This window comes from Pyxicephalus adspersus, chromosome Z, assembly GCF_032062135.1.
Source record: "Pyxicephalus adspersus chromosome Z, UCB_Pads_2.0, whole genome shotgun sequence".
NCBI classification, from domain to species: Eukaryota; Metazoa; Chordata; class Amphibia; order Anura; family Pyxicephalidae; genus Pyxicephalus; species Pyxicephalus adspersus.
Window position 1 is genome coordinate 59,408,046 of NC_092871.1, and position 18,716 is coordinate 59,426,761.

The 18,716-nt window shown below is 40.0% G+C and overlaps 1 protein-coding gene across 1 annotated transcript in view; it reads left to right on the top strand.

The window, feature by feature from the left end:
• Positions 1-18,716, top strand: part of EEIG1 (estrogen-induced osteoclastogenesis regulator 1) — a gene marked incomplete at its 5' end in the record, with an annotated part of 54,849 nt that overhangs the window by 26,505 nt on the left and 9,628 nt on the right. Inside the window, 6 exon segments of the mRNA XM_072431640.1 lie at positions 11,608-11,728; positions 14,149-14,178; positions 15,210-15,326; positions 16,043-16,089; positions 16,516-16,655; positions 17,568-17,672. Coding sequence (XP_072287741.1) covers positions 11,608-11,728; positions 14,149-14,178; positions 15,210-15,326; positions 16,043-16,089; positions 16,516-16,655; positions 17,568-17,672 — 560 coding nt within the window.

An 18,716-nucleotide genomic window follows, 5' to 3' on the forward strand; every position in this document is an offset into this window, starting at 1 on the left:
AGTTCAGGCAACTTTATAAAGAGTTTTTAGATACTAAAATCTTGTTATTAAGGTTTAATTGACGTGCTGGCACTTTGAGGAAATTCTTTGGTTTTGTGCGGCAGTTTGGGCACTCGGGCTCAAAAAGGTTAGCCATCAATGTGCTATAACATCTCTCGGGTTTTCAGTGTTTTCTGCCTTTACATTCCATTGACAACCCGCCTCATTTATTGTTCAGGCATCACCAGGAAAGAAAGTGAAGGAAAATCTCTCAAAAAGGACAGGGACAACAAAGAAAATGTGACCATGGTTTACACTGTCAAATACTAAAAATATAAAGTCTTGACTTCCATTGGGTTTTAACAATACAAGCTGGTTCCTAGGTTCACCTTATTGTGTCCTATATTGTTAGAGTACCTATTAAGAAGCACCACCTGACAGTTATTCAGGAGTTGGCGACATCAATAATGAGCAGAATGTCTGTTTTTGCTTTGCATAGGCTGTGGCTGCACTGTAAGGGATGTTTATTTGTGTGTGTGTTTGAATGTTTATCAACTTTTACGAGTCATTATTATTTATTTATTTTGTAATGTGTATGGACCCAGGCTACTAAGATTCAGACATTGATGAGAACCATCAATCTTTAGGGAGTATACAAGCTGTAAAGGAACCTAAAGGCAAATGTTTGATCTTCTATTGCTGGCTTGTGCAAGCTTTGAGACTGTCATCCATATCCTATTTTCTAAACTTTGAAAGTCTTTGGAGTTTCACTGGCATACAGGCTGTAAAATATCAGATGACTTGACCTGCATACTTGTTCTAGTGACTCACTGTGCTGACAAGGAAGGATAAAGATAACAGTCCAAACGCTTTCTCCTGTTCTGATGAAAAAATGCTATATCTGCTAAGAGATGATTATTCTTCCTTCACTTCTTGGTGAGTTACCAGTCTGGAACAAGTATCAGCATATTAGATTTACCCTGTCAGTTTACCCTGCATAGACAATGTGACAATGTCTCTTTAAGCTCCCACTACAACCACTAGGGCCTGAGTATGCTTTTGGATTATGGGAAAAAAACCAGAACACCATACTGAAATTCACATGAGTAAAGAGTAGATAATAGACTGGCTGTAGCTGAATTTAGGACTTTACTGCCCTAAAACAGCAGTGCTAAAAACAGGGATAGTCTGTCAAAAGATTAGATTTATAAAGATTGTAAAGTATGCATAGGATCCATCCTATAAGTCTGTTATCTCTGGCAGAACGAATCAGTTGACCAAGCACCTGCTGCGTGCTTTCCCATGGCCATCTGCCTTGTTCAGGTATTTTGATCTCCAATTCTGCACTTCCTTAGGTCCTGTCCCAGGCAGCTGCCCTTCAGGTCTATTTCATTACACAGAAGGAAGTGTTGCATCCTTATTGGTGTCCTGTTGTACCCTAAGGCCTTAGGCAGGGGGAGGAGGCTGCTGACACTGTTATGGCAGAGTTTGAAGAAATTCCATCCTTGCCTCTCCATAATGTCTTGGTTTTCATAAACATGCTGAGTGGTAACCCCTGTGTGGGCAGGGGAGGAGATGAAACCTCGAACATGGGCATTTCAGATGCAGAGATTTCTGCTGAAAACTGCCATTGTTGTGGAAAGGGCAATGATTAATCCCTATTGAGCAGTGAGTGCTCATTTTCCATTAGATTGTATACAATTACCTGTATCCCATACAATTTGTAAATAGACATTCAGGTGCACACAATCAACAAGTGATGTCACTAAGATTGAAATTGAAACAAAAAAAAAACAATATTACACAAAAAAGTGGTTTAAACTTTTGATTTCTATATGCAGTGTTTGTAGGTAAAAATGTTCCATGAACAGTGGCCCTGTAGCAGAAAATGGTGCCTGTCTAAAATATCCTACACCAGTGGTTTTTAGGCATCATGCAAGCCATTAGATACAACATAATACCATAGACAGAAACCCCCAATCCTGCTTTGTGAGAAAAAAATTAAAATTAGCTTAATACATGTAATGCAATTTTAATCGCAGTTATTGTCTTCACCATTGTCTCACACTGCTCCATCCTATTGTGATTCTTATCCTGCAATTTGAAAGACACCTAGCCCTGTTCAGCCTTTGTCCTGTAAGATAAGGCTGTCATAAGCATACCACTAGGAGATGCCTCATGATGCAGCCCGGGTTTAACTGTGTATTGATGCATAGTACATTAATTTATATGCCGTTCTATGCAGCAGAGAGGACCTCCCTGAAAAAACACATGAAAACTTGCTATGTATAGTTTGTATTTTTGTAAACAAAAATGAGTTCAAACACTTTCGTCAAGCCAGATATAAGTGATAATAATTTGCAGTTTTCTTTTGAGTGGAGAAAAGGGAATGACGTTTTCACAAGATTTGCTACCAATATCTGTTGTCCGTTTCAGGTAGAAAAGCAGGGGGTCAGAGTATCACATTCCCATTCTGCAAGACATGCTTATAATATTATGTGCTGGAGTATGCCCACCTTTTGTATACCAAGCATCCAGTGTAAGTGAGAGTAGTAAATTGTACTAACATATCCTGTCATTTCCCTCTTTCTGATGTTGGACTTTGACCTTCTCTGATCCCTGAAGAATTTAAGAAATGTGCTCTTGCCAAACGTGTTGCTACCAGCAGGCCCAGGAATCTGGCTATTCCACCTAGAGATTATATTCTGGGAGCTACCTCTGAGTATATTATCACCACTGAGTAGGCAACCAGTCTCATTTCTGTGAGTAGAGGTACTCTTGTCAAGCTTTTAATTGATGGTATTTTATATCTTTGGGGTTATCCACGATGACAACAAGATGGAATTTGACTTTAGTAGTGAGTTTGCATAGTTTCGTTTTCAGTGCTAGTTTGTAGACGAATGCCTAAAGTACATGACTTGAGGACAAACAGAGAACTGCAGTCAGTTCCCCACTCCAACAAAAAATACACCACACCAGATTTTGCCTAAATGGCCTGTAGGCCTTTTATTACACTAATAAATTACCCAATTAAATAAAATATATAACAAAACACCAATACCAAACCAAATATCACATATTAAATAAATAACCTAACCAAAATTAAATAACATTTCCCCACACTTTAACATCTAATTACCAGTCCTCAAAGTTCCCCCTTTCTATTACTCCCTTTTGGGATCTGGGCCACCAAGATATGTAATGCTCCCAGCCGCATCATGCCAAGCTCGGGAACGATATCGCCACAAAGCACAGTCCCACCACATGACCACTATAACCCTGATTCTTAAAACCTTTTTGGAGGTTCCACACCAAAGGCGTGGGAATCTCTCACCCACATTTAACACTACCCAAACCAACTTCCTTCGAGGACCTCACAGCAGCATACTCACCGGACTTTTAACCAGTTAGGGTGGGAAAAAAAAACACAAAATTTAGACATGATGTCTCTACTCACCGGGCCACTCCAACCATATCCACCCCTTCCACCTGTAAATCATCACTGGCCTCCCTCAGCCCTGATGTTTCTAAACTTCCTGAGCACCTTCGCTATAAATTACTCACCGATTACCTGAGCACCAACTCTCTCCTTCACCCTCTCCAGTCTGGTTTTTGAGCTGCCCATTCCACCGAAACAGCCTTTACTATAGTGGCCAATGACCTCATCAGAGGTAAGTCTCAAGGCAACTTTTCCCTGCTCCTTTTCCTTGATCTTTTCACTGCTTTTGACACTGTTGATCACCCCCTTCTAATACAAATCATGCGCTCCATTGGTATCAGTGACACTGGTCTTTCCTGGTTTGCTTCCTATCTGTCTGACCGCTCCTTTCAAGTTTCTTTCCTCCTCGCCCACTCTCCTCCCTTTTGGTGTTCCCCAAGGGTCAGACCTTGGACCGGTCCTCTTTTCTCTGTACACCTCCCCTCTTGGTAGTCTCATATCCTCCTTTGGCTTACAGTACCATCTGTATGCTGATGACACTCAAATCTATCTGTCCACCCCTGACTTGTCTCCTTCAGTCCTGGATAAGGTCTCATGTTGCCTGTCAGCAATCTCATCATGGATGTCTGACTGATTTCTGAAACTTAACCTGGATAAAACAGAACTTATCATCTTTCCCCCCACTTCAAATTCCAAATCTCCCCCTGACATATTCCTTTTAACACTGTTATCCATCCCTCGCCTCAGGCATTTTTTCTTTGCATCACCTTTGATTCTGCCCTCTCATTTACCCCCCATGTTCAGAACATTTCCAGGTCCTGTCACTTTCACCTACGCAACGTCTCCAAAATCTGCCCCTACCTGTCCCCAGGGACCACCAAACTCCTTGTACACACTCTTATAATCCCTTGTCTGGACTACTGTAACATCCTTCTCTCTGGTATTCCACTAACCTGACTCTCTTCTCTACAATCTAATATGAACGCTGCAGCCAGACTTATGCTTTCTTCCCACCACTCCTCTTCTGCATCTCTTTGTGGTTCTCTTCATTGGCTTCCATTTCACCTTGGAATCAAATTCAAGTTCCTGTGCTTTGCCTTCAAATCCCTCCACAGTTCTTGTCCCACTTACCTTTCTGATCTGGTAAAAAAATACTCCCCCAGCCACTCTCTTCACTCCTCCAATGACCTACAACTAACTTCCTCACTCATAACCTCTTCACGTGCATGGCTCCAAGACTTTTCCAGAGCTGCCCTAACTCTTTGGAATGGTCTTCCTCATCCTTCCTATTTGGCTTGCTCCTACTTTCTGGTCATTTAAAAGAGCACTCAAAACCCAATTTTTCAAACGTTCCATCCCATCTTCAGTCTTTTGAAACCGTCACTACTTCCCACCACCACCCACCCCTATTTAATGTACAGTTCTGCGTAATATGTTGGCACTAAATAAATCCTGTTTATTAATAATAATAATAATAATAAGCTGGGGGTCACTCTTTTATTGAAATGTAATATATTAAAGGTTAAATATTTTATTTTTCATGCCCTCAGTGGTAGATGATTAGCTAAAGTTAGGTAAATGTGAAAAGGCAGACATGAGTTCACTTAATGAAAGACTTAGGAAATCAGAAAAATGGTCTCCGTTTTCAGGCAGGCTATAAAATGGATGATAGGAACGACAAGTGGGGAGGTCAAGTGGGATATGAATGACAAATGTGTCTTTTGAGTTTCTAAGCTCCATACAGATGCTACATTTGTCTTGGGTAAAAATCTAGCACCAGCACAGTAGTCATTGTGGTGTGCAATTCACCATAGCAAATTACCAAATGACTTGCAGCTATTGAGTCAAAGAATCTCCAAATGTAATAAGGAAGACTTCTGATCATCAAAGGCACCTGTTATCCTAGCTGATTAGGAACTTCTGATAACCACAACACATCTCGAATTTGGAAGCGTCTCTTACAATTATCACTCTACCGTGTTTCCCCGATGATAAGGCAGGGCCATCAAATAAGACAGCCCCCCCTTTTTAGGTAAAAATGCATATTTTGTCCTTCAAAAAAAAATAAGACAGTGTCTTATCATCGGGGAAACAGGGTAGTAATCTGTATCCTAACTTTATTTAGAAGTACAAATTTTGTTTTCTACAATTGGCAATTGGCAAGTTGAAAAATCTTGAAGTTTTAGGACAAGTTTATAAAAAAAACTACAGTGAGGGCATGTTGTATAATTGTCCCCAGTTAGTATTTGGCTTTGACTTTTGGCATGTAGATTTTAAACCTAAAGGCTGTTTAGGTGCTGTAGCCAATGAGCACATTCTGCAGATTGTTTTACAAATATCCAGTAGACAAAAGAAAGTCATACAAAGCCGAGGGAAACACCTGCACTTTTATATAAAATACTACTGTGAGAATAAGTGGAGGTTTAGATTTGTCCCTGTTTTGGGGATTTACAGTTTTGGGCTTTTAGTTTCTTTGTGAGTGGTAAGGCTGCCAGAAGTAGCAGGTGTTTGTATGAGTATTCAAATATATTGGTGTGGCACATTACCATATATTTTCTCCCGTCTTATAAGGCAGCATAGTAAATCTACAACCAATGATTTATGTAATAATTCAGGACCACTCTGACATTACTTTTACTAGTATATATATAAACTTTATCAAGATCATGTCAGTATTGAAATCCCACTGCTCCCCACCTGCACATACAAGCAAATGGTTTTAAAAGGGTCACCCCAGACTTTCTGCCTTGCTTTGCTATTTACTATAACTTTGTATTAGGCAGCTATCCATCAAGCATGGTACAATTACAAAGGAATTGCTTAGCTTACCAATGGTAAAAGAGGTGCAGGAAACCACATTGCCATATGGACGGCTACAGGTTACCTAGTCAGTAACATAATACAGCTAATAGGCTGAAAAACTTCCGCAAACCAACCATAAACAAATGATATCTTATTCAATACTGAAGCTGAGGAGTAATACAAGGACAATGTTGCTTTAATGTAGATGCCTATTTAGTGAATGATGGCAAAGTGAATTGAATGCTGGAAACCAGCTTTGCTGACAGAATAAGGGACATGACACCGCTTGTTGTGAGTTTTATGCAAACTCAAACTGTATTTGTGTTTCTTTTGCAAATTATTTATATATATTATAAGAATGTATTCAATGTGGTAGGTGCTTTGCAGCATAGGCTGACAAAAACCTGAGGCATCAATTGGTGGCAGCAAAACCATAGACCGTTGGTAGGGGCATTCATAAAGTACACTTTTCGTGTTTGTGGACATACCAAATACCACAAGAATGCCAACGAACACTCAAAGTTCAGTCCTCTGGTGGCAGTCACATTCATGATATAGGCCGGTTATTTACAGCAACAATTCCTAAATTGTGAGATTGTGACTTGGACAGCAATACTCATAGTAGAGGACAGAAAGGTTTTTTATTTCAAAAAGGGTCTGTGTTCAGCATTGTACATCCACACTTCTTTTTTTTTTTTGCTATCCAATATTGAGGTGTTGTCCGTTACCCTCCTCCGTAACCCCTCCTCCCCTGTTGTGGAAATTCAGTCCATATTGCACATCACCACTTTCACAGTTGTGCCATATGGCTCAATGGTCCATACTGCACATCGCATAAGCAGTCAATATCGTACATATTCACTTAACAGGCTAGGATGATTTCATCTGGTAATGGTGCTTGTGAGTCCCCAGGCTACAGGGGGAGTCTGTGTACTTCATGGAAATTTGTGTTTACAGTTCAGTGTGTCCCCAGCTGCCGCCTACATCACTTTATTTTTACCTTACATCATGATCCCTGCCAGATGCTCTGTCCCCAGTGTCTAATAAGGCAACCTGATGGACAAGAGGAACAAGATCCTAATGTGTGAGCCTTCCCCCACCTCCTAGATTGTAAGCTCTTCTGGGCAGGGTCCTCTTCTCCTGTGTCACTGTCTGTACCTGTCTGTCATTTGCAAACCCTATTTAATGTAGTGCACTGCGTAATATGTTGGCGCTATATAAATCCTGTTTATTATTAATAAAAATATTCGTGCGTTATGTTTTGATACAACTTGCAACTTGCCTAATAGGTTTTATAATGTACAGTACTCTATAGTCATTACACATTGTGAAAAATGTTGCCCTTTCACCTTTCAACTTTCAACTTCCTACTTTCTGGTTGAGAGTTGGGAATTTTAGCTGATAAAGTGTTTTGTTTTTTTTTTTATGCCATGATTTTAGTACTAGTAGATCTTTATGAGAATAACTTCCAGGAGCCTGTAGTCCTGGCTTCAGATAGGTTATGTATGTTTCCTTAAGAGTTTAATTTTGGGGATTACTTTATGATAAAGAATTAGGAGTTAAATGTTAGTGTTTATATGGGGAGAGGGGTGGGGGGGATTGAATGATAAGCTTTAGGGTAGATGAACATTACACGATGACCAGATGAACAGCTATTTACACACGTCCAATGGTTCTTGCCCGATAATCGGCTCAGGGCAGATATCGGACAAAAATCTGGCGTGTGTACAGCGCCCATCATCCGAACAACAGTCCTGGCCGATCCACAGACGATGGACGACGAACGATCCTAATGCAAGGGATGGGGGAGAGCGCGCAGTAGGGTGCCGCTCCATCGTTCTCCCCCTCCCCTTTGCATAGAGCAGAACGGTGCTGTATACACTGCATCGTGCAGTGTAAAACCTGGGATTTTATAATTATTTTATTTCAGCCTTTGTGGTCTTCTCTACAGTTGTATTTAGACTGGTAGTCATCCTGCATTGTTACACTCGTATACTGACAGAAGAAGAGATCAGAGGGCTGACCTTAACACTCTGTTGCCCAGAAAACATTGACATAACCATGGGTAAATGGGTATGAAGGACTATATTAAAATGGGGGCACTGGATTTAGGCTTTAAATCTCTGTACCCATGCTATATGCACATACTTATGTCTAAAATACAGATGGGGGAGGTCTTTGTCCTCATCTGCCCAGGAGATCTGAGCAACAATGGCCTGATCCCAATAAATCACCTCTATAAGGTAAAATACTCCACAGTGGCACTGACTTTAAAAACTAATCATAATGACATCTTTGTTTTTAGTGCTGCCAATTACATAGCAGGCCTGTATTTTACCTGAAATTACAAAATCGCTTGAGGATTTTAGTGGTTATATTTTTATGATAGTGTAAAAGCAATTACTGAGAAACAGAAAACATTGGATATACTGAGACCCCCTCCCTGCGCTCTCTCTCTCTCTCTCTCTCTCTCTCCCCCCTCCCCCATTGGAAGTCCTTCCTAGATGTCACCGCTTGGGCTCTTCTCATCTGCAGTCGCATTTCAGTAAATTGCTGCACTGTCACAATGTCCATCAGAATAATTACTGCAAACATTTTGCTGGTCTCTATGGGCTGGTCAGATTTCCTGCAAATATTCCTGACCAGAATAAAACTACTTTATTGGACAGTCATATGCACAGTTATACCAACTCCCAGTAATTAAACTGACAGCTGGTTAAAAGAGAAAAAGAGATTTTTTAAATGATGTATCTAAAATTATGTATCTACATACCGTATTTTTTGCCATATAAGACGCCCTTTTTCTGGGGGGGAAAAGTGGGTGCGTCTTATACGGCAAAGGCCGTTTTAAAAACTAATTAAAACAACATACTCACCCGATACCCCGATCCTGCGTACGTCTCCTCTTCTCTCCTCTCCTCGATGCTGGCTGCAGCGCGTGTCTCCTCCTTCCTGCAGAGCACAGTGAGAAGAAGCCGGCACACGCGCCCCCGCAAAACACGGAACCTGGAAGCAAGCTGATCCCTGCCCTAACGGAGTTCCCCGGCGGAGAAAAAGGTAAGTAATCAGAAGGGGATCAGAAGGGGAATTTAAATTGGCACAGGGTGATCAGAAGGAGAATTTAAATTGGCACAGGGTGATCAGAAGGTGAATTTAATCAGAAGGGGAATAGTACAGTATTTGGTTCAGAATCTTTTTTTTCTAGATTTTCCTCCTTTAAAATTGGGTGCGTTTTATATGCTGGAGCGTCTTATACGGCGAAAAATATGGTAATTACCTAAAATTTTTGTTTTGGGTAGACATCTGTGTTAAAACTCACCTCCCTACCAGCTGTAACTTAGAGATGCCAGCAGCAATTCACCTTCAACAGAAACATTTGTCCTTATTGTCTTCAATGGATAAATTGCATTCACACATACATTTTCCAGGATTTCTTTACTACTTGTGGTGATATTCATAATTTTCATAATCATATATTCATTATTTTACATTTTAACCTAAAAATCATTTATATAGGAACTGTCAGCAAGAATTGACATTTATCAGTTGGTAAAGTATGCTGTGAAGACTTTTTTTGCCCAACATATCTATCATATTTTTTATATTAAAGTATATCTAAACCTAAGAACACAAACAATCGCCCCTCATAAGGACTGGTAAGTTGCAATGAATTACATTTTTATCTTGGGTTTGGAATATAATGTGTCTCAGAAAATTAAAATAATATGTGCTTAGTTTTGCTCCAAATCACTGTGCATGACTGTTAGTTTTTGTTTTTTAAGTACGGTTTCTAAAAGGAAAACCACATAAAGTGTTTAAAAGTGGCCTTGGTTACCATAGCCATACCTCCCAGGATATGGTCAAATACCTGTGACTTTAGCTGTTTTCTTTTTAGATAAGCGGCATGCTATGCAATGCTGAGCATGTTACCGATAAGCTACCGTTGGACTGTACACTCCAGAATGCTTTTGCAGAGCTCGTAAGAGACAAAAATATGTATACTTATTCCACAATGGACAAGGCTACTGAAATAGCAAGATCTTATTTGGAAAGATTTGGCCATCATGAAGGAAATGCTATCGGTACTATATAATGTCCGTGGTCAGCTTTATTATGAATAGTTGTAAGGCCCTGGTCAGCACCAGTCCTCACCAGACACAAGTCCCCCAATCTAACACCGCAATCTTCACCTTTAGCAGCCCCCGCTCAACCTCGGGAGACTGGTTATGTCTCCTAGCACTCGGTTGCCCCCAGGACTGCGCAAGGGATGGTGTCTGGGAATAGTCTGCCAGCAAGCCAGGAGCCCACAAATAAAGCAGTACCAGGATTCCAAAAGAGCAAAGTCAGGAATACAGAGCAGAGGTCATACACAAGAGATCAGTCCACCAAACGAAGTACAATAGAAAAAGGCACAACCAGAGTCAGGGTCACAGGCAAAGGTCGGTCCAGGCTCAAGCAGGTTGTCAGGAACAGGCAAGGTCATCAACAATAAATCAGACAAAACCACACTTCAGAACAGATTAGCCCAGCTATACGCTACAACAGGCACTTATGACTGGGAGCAGAGAGGCTTTAAAGTCCCAGCAGCCAATAGCAGTGCAGCCAATAGAGTCAGGAGCTGATCAGCCTCTAGAAACCCCTTCAGCTGTGCACAGCCTAACAATGGATGCTGGGGATGCCATAAATCCATCAGGCTGCACATCTAAAGAAAAGCAGGGGCTGCTGGTATCCCAGTTCCACTGGCTGCAATTGACATTGCTGGACAGAACAGAGAAGGTTTATTACTACGATGGTGCACGGCAGAATCGCCGGACAGATGAGCATTTCCTAACAATAGTATTATCAGAATTACCGTATTTTTCGGACTATAAGACGCACTTTTTCTTCCCCAAAGATTTTTTAGTATTTTGTTCAGAATCTTTTTTTTCTAGGTTTTTCTCCTTTAAAATTGGGTGCGTCTTATAGGCCGGAGCGTCTTATAGTCCGAAAAATACGGTATATATTATTATCAGAATGCAATAATTCATTGAAAACCTTACTGCTCTGATAATTTGAGGTTGTATCAGTGCACATGGACACCACTTTTGATCTGTTTTATGTCGGCTGATTAAAAGCAATAGACTTTCTGAAGTATTTTCTGATAAGTGGAGACCATGTGACCTAGGCTGAGAACTACAGGAGAACAGAGATTTAAAAAAAAATAAAAAATATAATAACTTTGGTCTGTACCTTGTTGATTCATGTGAAGTGTGAACTTTGATGCTGGGCCCACTTTAAGCAATGTCCTTATTCTAGATCAGACTGGAAACTAGACAGTAAATTTTTTGTATGAGCACTTTTTATGTTTTGATGAGGCTAAGCTTGTTTTCTTGTCTCCCCTCAAACAGAGAGGAAGTACAGGAAAACTGTGTTCGCTGGCAGAAGAAACTGACCTTTGTCTGTAAAATGAGTGCCAACCCTGCCACTGGCGTGCTGGATCCCTGCATCTGCAGAGTCTCTGTCCGGAAGGTAAGCAGATGACAACTGTGACACACTGCCAAAGGAAGTGGGAGCTTTATGTTATGTGTGATTGAAGAGGCCTTTATGTCTGCTAAGCCATACAATCTGAGTGTATGGTCTAAGGATTTAGCACGACGCTGAGACCGGGTAATTGTTCACTGAGGGGGATATAAAACTGAACCAGTGAAATTACATCATGGGCAGGAAGGGAGCTGTGACAGCAAGCCTAGGGGATATTGCTTTATTTGTTTCCTATTTTCAGTCCAGATTGTAGCCATGTTGTCACTTATTTCTTGGGAATGTAGCCTGCAGAGTGCTGGCTCAGCCTCTCACTGATACTTTGTGGATTTAGAGACAGTGATGTTATTATGTGGCTGTCTCCTATTCCAAGGTAGGTAGGGTTGACCCATATTTAAAAGGAGGAGTATCACCAAGAAAAATATGTGATGGTACTTTACTGTATGTATAACCTTACTGAATAATATATGTGCAGCTACTGGGTCATACAAAGAGCTCCTGACTGCTTTATGCTGTAGGGGTGGGGATTTAAATTGTAAAGACAAAGACAAATACATTTTTTTAAAGCTATTGAATAGAATAGTGGTAGAGTTGGGGTAAAAACCTCTGGCATGTTTTATTGATAGCTATGTCCTTATTGAAAACCTTTCGCCTCTCTATTTGTTCTGAAAATCACCCAGGGGGAAGCAATTGGAAATTCAAACTTTTAGGATTGCAGAGAACAGAGATTTTCCTGTTTGGTCTCCAGAACAGTCTGCTGTGTTTAAATTATTATTATTAAACAGTGTTTACATAGCACCAACATATTACGCAGTGCTGTACATTAAATAGGGGTTGCAAATGACAGATACAGACCGTGACACAGGAGGAGCAGAGGAACCTACGCAGAAGAGCTTACAATCTAGGAGGTAGGGGAAGTATCACACAACAGGGTGGGAGATATGTAGTGGTGGGAAGTAGTAAGGGTTTTAAAAGGCAGAAGAAGATGGGTAGGAAAGTTTGAAAAATTGGGTTTTGAGTGCTCTTTTAAATGAGCAGAAAGTAGGAGCAGGCGAAATAAGATGAGGAATACCATTCCAAAGAGCTTGAATTCTAAGGTGAAATGGAAGCCAATGGAGAGAACTACAAGGAGATGCAGCAGAAGAGGAGTGGTGGGAAGGATGGATGAGTCTGCTTGCAGCATTCCTATTAGATTTTAGAGGAGAGAGTCAGGTTAGTGGAATACCAGAGAGGAGGAGGTTACAGTAGTCCAGACGAGAGATGATAAGAGCATGTACAAGGAGTTTGGTGGTCTCAGGGGACAGGTAGGGGCGGATTTTGGGGATGTTGAGTAGGTGAAAGTGACAGGACCTGGAAATGTTCTGAATATGGGGGGTAAATGAGAGGGCATAATCAAAGGTGACACCAAGACAATGTGCCTGAGGGGAGGGCCGAATAACAGTGTTGTTAACAGTTAGGAATATGTCAGGGTGAGATTTGGAATTTGAGGGTGGATGATGATGAATTCTGTTTTATCCAGGTTGAGTTTCAGGAATCGGTCAGACATCCATGATGATATGGCTGACAGGCAGCATGAGACCTTATCCAGGACTGAAGGAGACAGGTCAGGGGTGGACAGATAAATTTGGGTGTCATCAGCATTCAGATGGTACTGTAAGCCAAAGGAGGATATGCGACTACTGAGAGAGGAGGTGTACAGAGAAAAAAAAAACAGTCCAAGGTCTGACCCTTGGGGAACACCAACGGGGAAGAGTAGAAGATAGTTTTGAAGATTTCAAGGTTTCTTTTTTCAAGATTTCAAGGTTTCAAAGATTCCCACAAAGCGGGAGAGAAGATATCTGCTCACTGGATTTCTGGAAGGATTACCAGGAATTTTTATGGAACAGATTTACAAAATCTTTTTTTAATGATTTATTTTACTAGACCAGAAGCAAGCAAATAACAGAAGCATATTGTTAGGATTTGCATTCACTTTAATTCTTCCAGTCTCATTTTTAGAAATCCTTCTATCCTGCTTTCACTGGTGAGGGTACAAATGGATGTTATGCCTTTGCACCACATGTCACTCCCTGATCAGTGTGCAGTGTATGAGTGCTATTAATGGGGTATTGTGTCTTGATGCTAAATATGGGGCTTGGCTTTGTGTTCAGTGATGCAGGGCAGGATGAGTAGGAGGCATTGTAGAAGATGTTGTGCGTGTGGGATGTAGGCTGAGCCTGCATGATGCAGGATGTAAAATGTGGGCTGCACTGCACACAGACAATATCAGATCTTGTTTTAACTCCCCATTTGATGCAATGATATATAGCCAATAAGTGTTGGGGATGATGAGAGTAAGAGGGAACTGAGTGCACAGATATGTTGTTGTTGATGGCGTCAGAATGGAAATAATCTATCTCTTCCTGTTACAGGAACTGAAGGGTGGAAAAACATATTCAAAGGTAAGACGGGAGATTTAAATCTTCCATTAGGCTATAGTGTTCTTGTCCCTCTGTCCTGACAGTACACAAACATTTGGTATTTGAGCAAAACCTCCTAACAAAGGTATACCAACAGGTTCGATTGTATGCCTCCTTCTGCAGCAGTTTATATTCTCCTTTTGTTTATTACTCAACCCACTCCATTCACCCCCTACCCCCAAGAAAAACAATAATAAATAAATGAGGAATTAGAAGCTTTGTGTGAGCTCCAAATTACTCCCATGCTTCAATGACATAACTGGATTCTTATTGGCACAAAGATCATGTGACCTTGGCTGCCTAGGCTTTAGGTCACATGAGGGAACTTTGGAGCACCAATTACTTTATTTACAGAGAAACATGTGGTTCCTTGTTTGTTTTTAGTCCAAATATTGTGATTTGGAAACATTGAGAAGTATCTGGCTAAATATTTTGAAATATGATGGCCCCATTTCAGCAGATGCTTTGAAAATGAGCATAGGAGCTTGGTTGTTTGTTGACTCATACCTGCCTTGTTATTTACAGATTTTCAGGTAGGGAGTTGCAGCTTTTTGGAGTTGTGGTTAGTATTAGGTTGACACATTGCCAAAGAGCTGTAAAAAATCTTCCCTGAGTCACATGATCCGAGTCTAGTCCCATCATACTGACCTCGGGAGTTTGAGAGAAGAATGGCCTGGTCAGCACAATGCAAAGGAAGCCAGCATAAGGACACCATGGGCTGAGCAGCCTTTAATTTCAGCCCCCTTCCTCTCTGGGTTTCCTGATACTATGATAGGATGCAAAGACTCCACCTTCCTTGCTAAGATTGCCATGTGACGCCAGACAAACAATGCAATAAAATGCTTATTTCCTTTCTATAATTTTTGTTTCACTGGAATCAGTGAACGCTGAAAAATGAAAAATGTGAGTTGTATCATTTTAAAAATTGTTGTAGTGCTATCCACTATCCAAAGTCAGAGTCTGTTCCATCTTGGCCATGTCTCTCTCTCTAATCAATAACTGTTTTTCCTTAGCTGGGTTTTGCAGATCTGAACCTTGCTGAGTTTGCAGGTTCCGGATCCACAGTACGCTGCTGCCTTCTGGAAGGATATGACACACGAAATACCAGACAAGACAACTCTATCTTAAAGGTATTTCTATAGCTTTTATAATTCTGTTCTACCTAATGTTACCTTTTTTTTCCACGTGATCATCAACATTTTTGGTACTTTTTAAGCTCTTCAATTTTATGCTTTCTGTTTTCAGCTGTTTATAGGCAGTGGCAGTTTATGATCTGATTAATTCTTGCTTAATAGCGGACAGAGAAAAAGCTATAGTCAGATTAATGGTCCAGTCATGCCTCCAAAATTCACTACTGGTTAATCATTAAGAACCAAAATCGGTCCAAACAAATGTAACTAATGATTCTTTAAAGTGTAAGCTTGCATGGTGCTCCAATTGATGACTACTACATGATACACATGTAGCTTACTCCATAGAATGCAATTTGTTTAAATTACTTAGTGTTCAGTTGTTGTTTTTAGCAAATAAGCAATATTCATTTTAGTAGCCCTGTTGAGCTAGTTCTGTAGCTGTAGACTAGACTGGGACCGTTGAAATCTTTTCCAAGATGGCTGAGCCTAGCAGCACTCTCTAAGCTTTTCAATGTATACAGGAGGAAGTCTCTTACAGGTAAATAAAATGCATGAGATGCATTAAATTCACATATAATCTTGTGGGAAGACTTTTGTTGGAATGGCAACAGGGTCTGTAGAGTATTGCCATTTGCTGATGTCTGATTAGATATACTAATTATTGCTATTAGTTTATTCAGCCATGGAAAAATATATTCTGTTTTCCTTTCCAGGTAACCATTGGAATGTCTCTCTTGTCTGGAGACCCCTGCTTCAAAACGTAAGATCGGTCACAATAATGGCTGTAGTAATAAATCTGTATTCATAAAGATTACTAGAATATCTAATATATTTATTTTTTCTTTTTTTTTGGAGGCAGAAATTTTGTTGGCTTTTTGGCTAATGGTTTGGAGAGTGCATTATAGACTATTAGTGTTTCACACTATCCTATCATTGTAGTTCCTGTAGGCTGAGCAATAATTCATCTTATAAAATGGTCAGCTCAGTGTATTGGAGACAGGCTCATTAAGGCTAATGAACTGAAAAACTGACAATCCATTTCCAGTCTCTTTTGTGCTCAAACAAATTCAGTTTTATAGGGAGGTATTTGGAGAGAAGTGGTGCAGCTTCTCAAAGGGATATATGGAAAAATTGTTTCTTCAATATATTAACTGTGTACATAATTGTAGTGACTTTTATATTATAGGCCTCCATCGACAGCAAAATCTGTCTCCACCCCTGGGCAGGATTCCTCCTTACAGATGACTTGTAAGGGTGAGGGTACGGTGCATTCTGCAGGCGGCACAATGCGCCAGAACAAAAGTCGGCAAGCCTTGCTTAGTTCAGGTACAATACCAGCTCTCATTTTGTCATAATGGTTTTACTACATCAGGCATGTCAAGCTAAAATTAAGCTTTGGTCCCAGTTAAGAACATTACGTCTTAAAGAGGTTGCTTTGTGACTACTGAGTACCCTGTATATTGATTCTGGAAAGAGATTAGAACACTTAAGTAATTATCATTATAGTGATAATTTTTACACTCTTTGTGGTGAAATGGCTCAGAAAATAACCATTTGACACAGCTGTCTCACAGGATATTTGGGATACATTTAAATAAACATGAAAGATGAAAGTAAACATCTTGATCCTTATGATCACCACACCAAAAGAAACAGTAGCAGTCTTACCTGTGCTCATCCCTTTGGAGCCCCGATAGGCCTGGACAGGTTCCCTTCCCACTTCCAGCTACTTCTAAACTTGAAAATATAGACAGATTTATGTACTCCTACATGTTTTATGTAAAATAATTAAAAATGAATCATTTAACCTAGAATATATTATATAATTTTCCTGGCATTCAGTTTTAGGTCACAGAATACCCATGGAGTTTATTTATTTTTTCTCCCCAATGCTGGGCCCTTTTGTTACTGTTGCTGAAGGAGCTTTGGGAAACCGAATTCAGACAGAGGCAGCCAATCACATGCTTCACTAGTAACAGATGTCTCTTCCTAATCATTCAGAGTTGACCATAACAGAAAGAACTTGCTTATTCTGAGGTATATTTTAGCTCCAATGAACATCTAGAAACATACACAGCCATAAGGTAGTTTTACTTGCAGCAATGAATCTGGAAATCTGCATTGTTTCCCATGAGAACAGACAGTGATGGATGGAAGCTAAATCCAACAGTTATATTCTGACCAACAGGATAAACTATACTCAAGCCTCAGTTAAGCCTCTCTTCCCTAACATCACAGGGTTCTTTGAAGAAGCTGACCAGAATCTCTCAAGCCCTGAGGAAACGTCCCATTCAGGCCACTCGCGGAACTCTAGCCAGGCCAGTCAGCAGTCCAAAGTTTCTGGTAAATATTACATCCTTTCTTGCTAGAAACCCAGTATGGGCTACAATTTTTTGCATGGAAATGTATTTTACATTGTAGGCCTATATTTCTTAGCAATAACTCACTGAAATATGTCCAATAGTTAATAAATTTAATAATAAACTTTAAAAAAAACCCACAAAAATCTATTTAAAAAAATAGTGAAACCTAATAAAACTGTACAGCAGCATATATAATATATATATAATATAAAATATATATATATATATTATATGAAGATTTCCTTGTATTCACCTCAATACAGCTATTTTGTTTTGAATCCAATACAAAATGATTTGAATTTTCCCACCACTCCTCCCGCCCGCACTGATGCATGCACCGACGTCACCAGGAAAACTCGGAGCTCGTCTCTGCAGTTCGTGGCTGAAGATCGGAGGAGGAGGACATGCCCCCAGGACCTGCGGGGACCAGCAGGGTGACGGGGGACAACAATGTCAGATTGTCTAGATTGTTACCCCACTGCAGCATTTGGACATAAAGTTGTAGCTGACAATCTTCAAACCAAAAAAAGGTAATGTTTTACAAAAGGAGGAGATCATATGAACATTCCACAATCTTGACAAAGCTTGAAAATAGCTGTTTTTTGTTTGTTTGTTTGTTTGTTTTGTATTTTATGACTATTATACTTTTAAACCGTAAAGCCCTGGTATAGTCAAAATTGAACAAATTATGCAAACATGGTAATTACTGTAAATAGTTAGCATTAAATTTAACCCTGAACTATTCAGAGTAAAAAACTGCTTACTCTGTAGCTGTGCATCTACAGTACCTCTCAGAAGACTTAGTTATTTGGTTTATGGTTACAGATTGAGGTTTTACAAGTGCTAATCACCTATTGACTGATACTACAATTCTGCCTCCACATGATTTCAATTGTAATGATGTGAATGATGATGATTGTTAATTCAGATATGAAAAAAAATAGTGTAGTACAGTGTAAAAGCATACTTGTCTATAAAACATGTATTCCATCCACCACTTTGTTTCTATACATTGTTTGTGTTC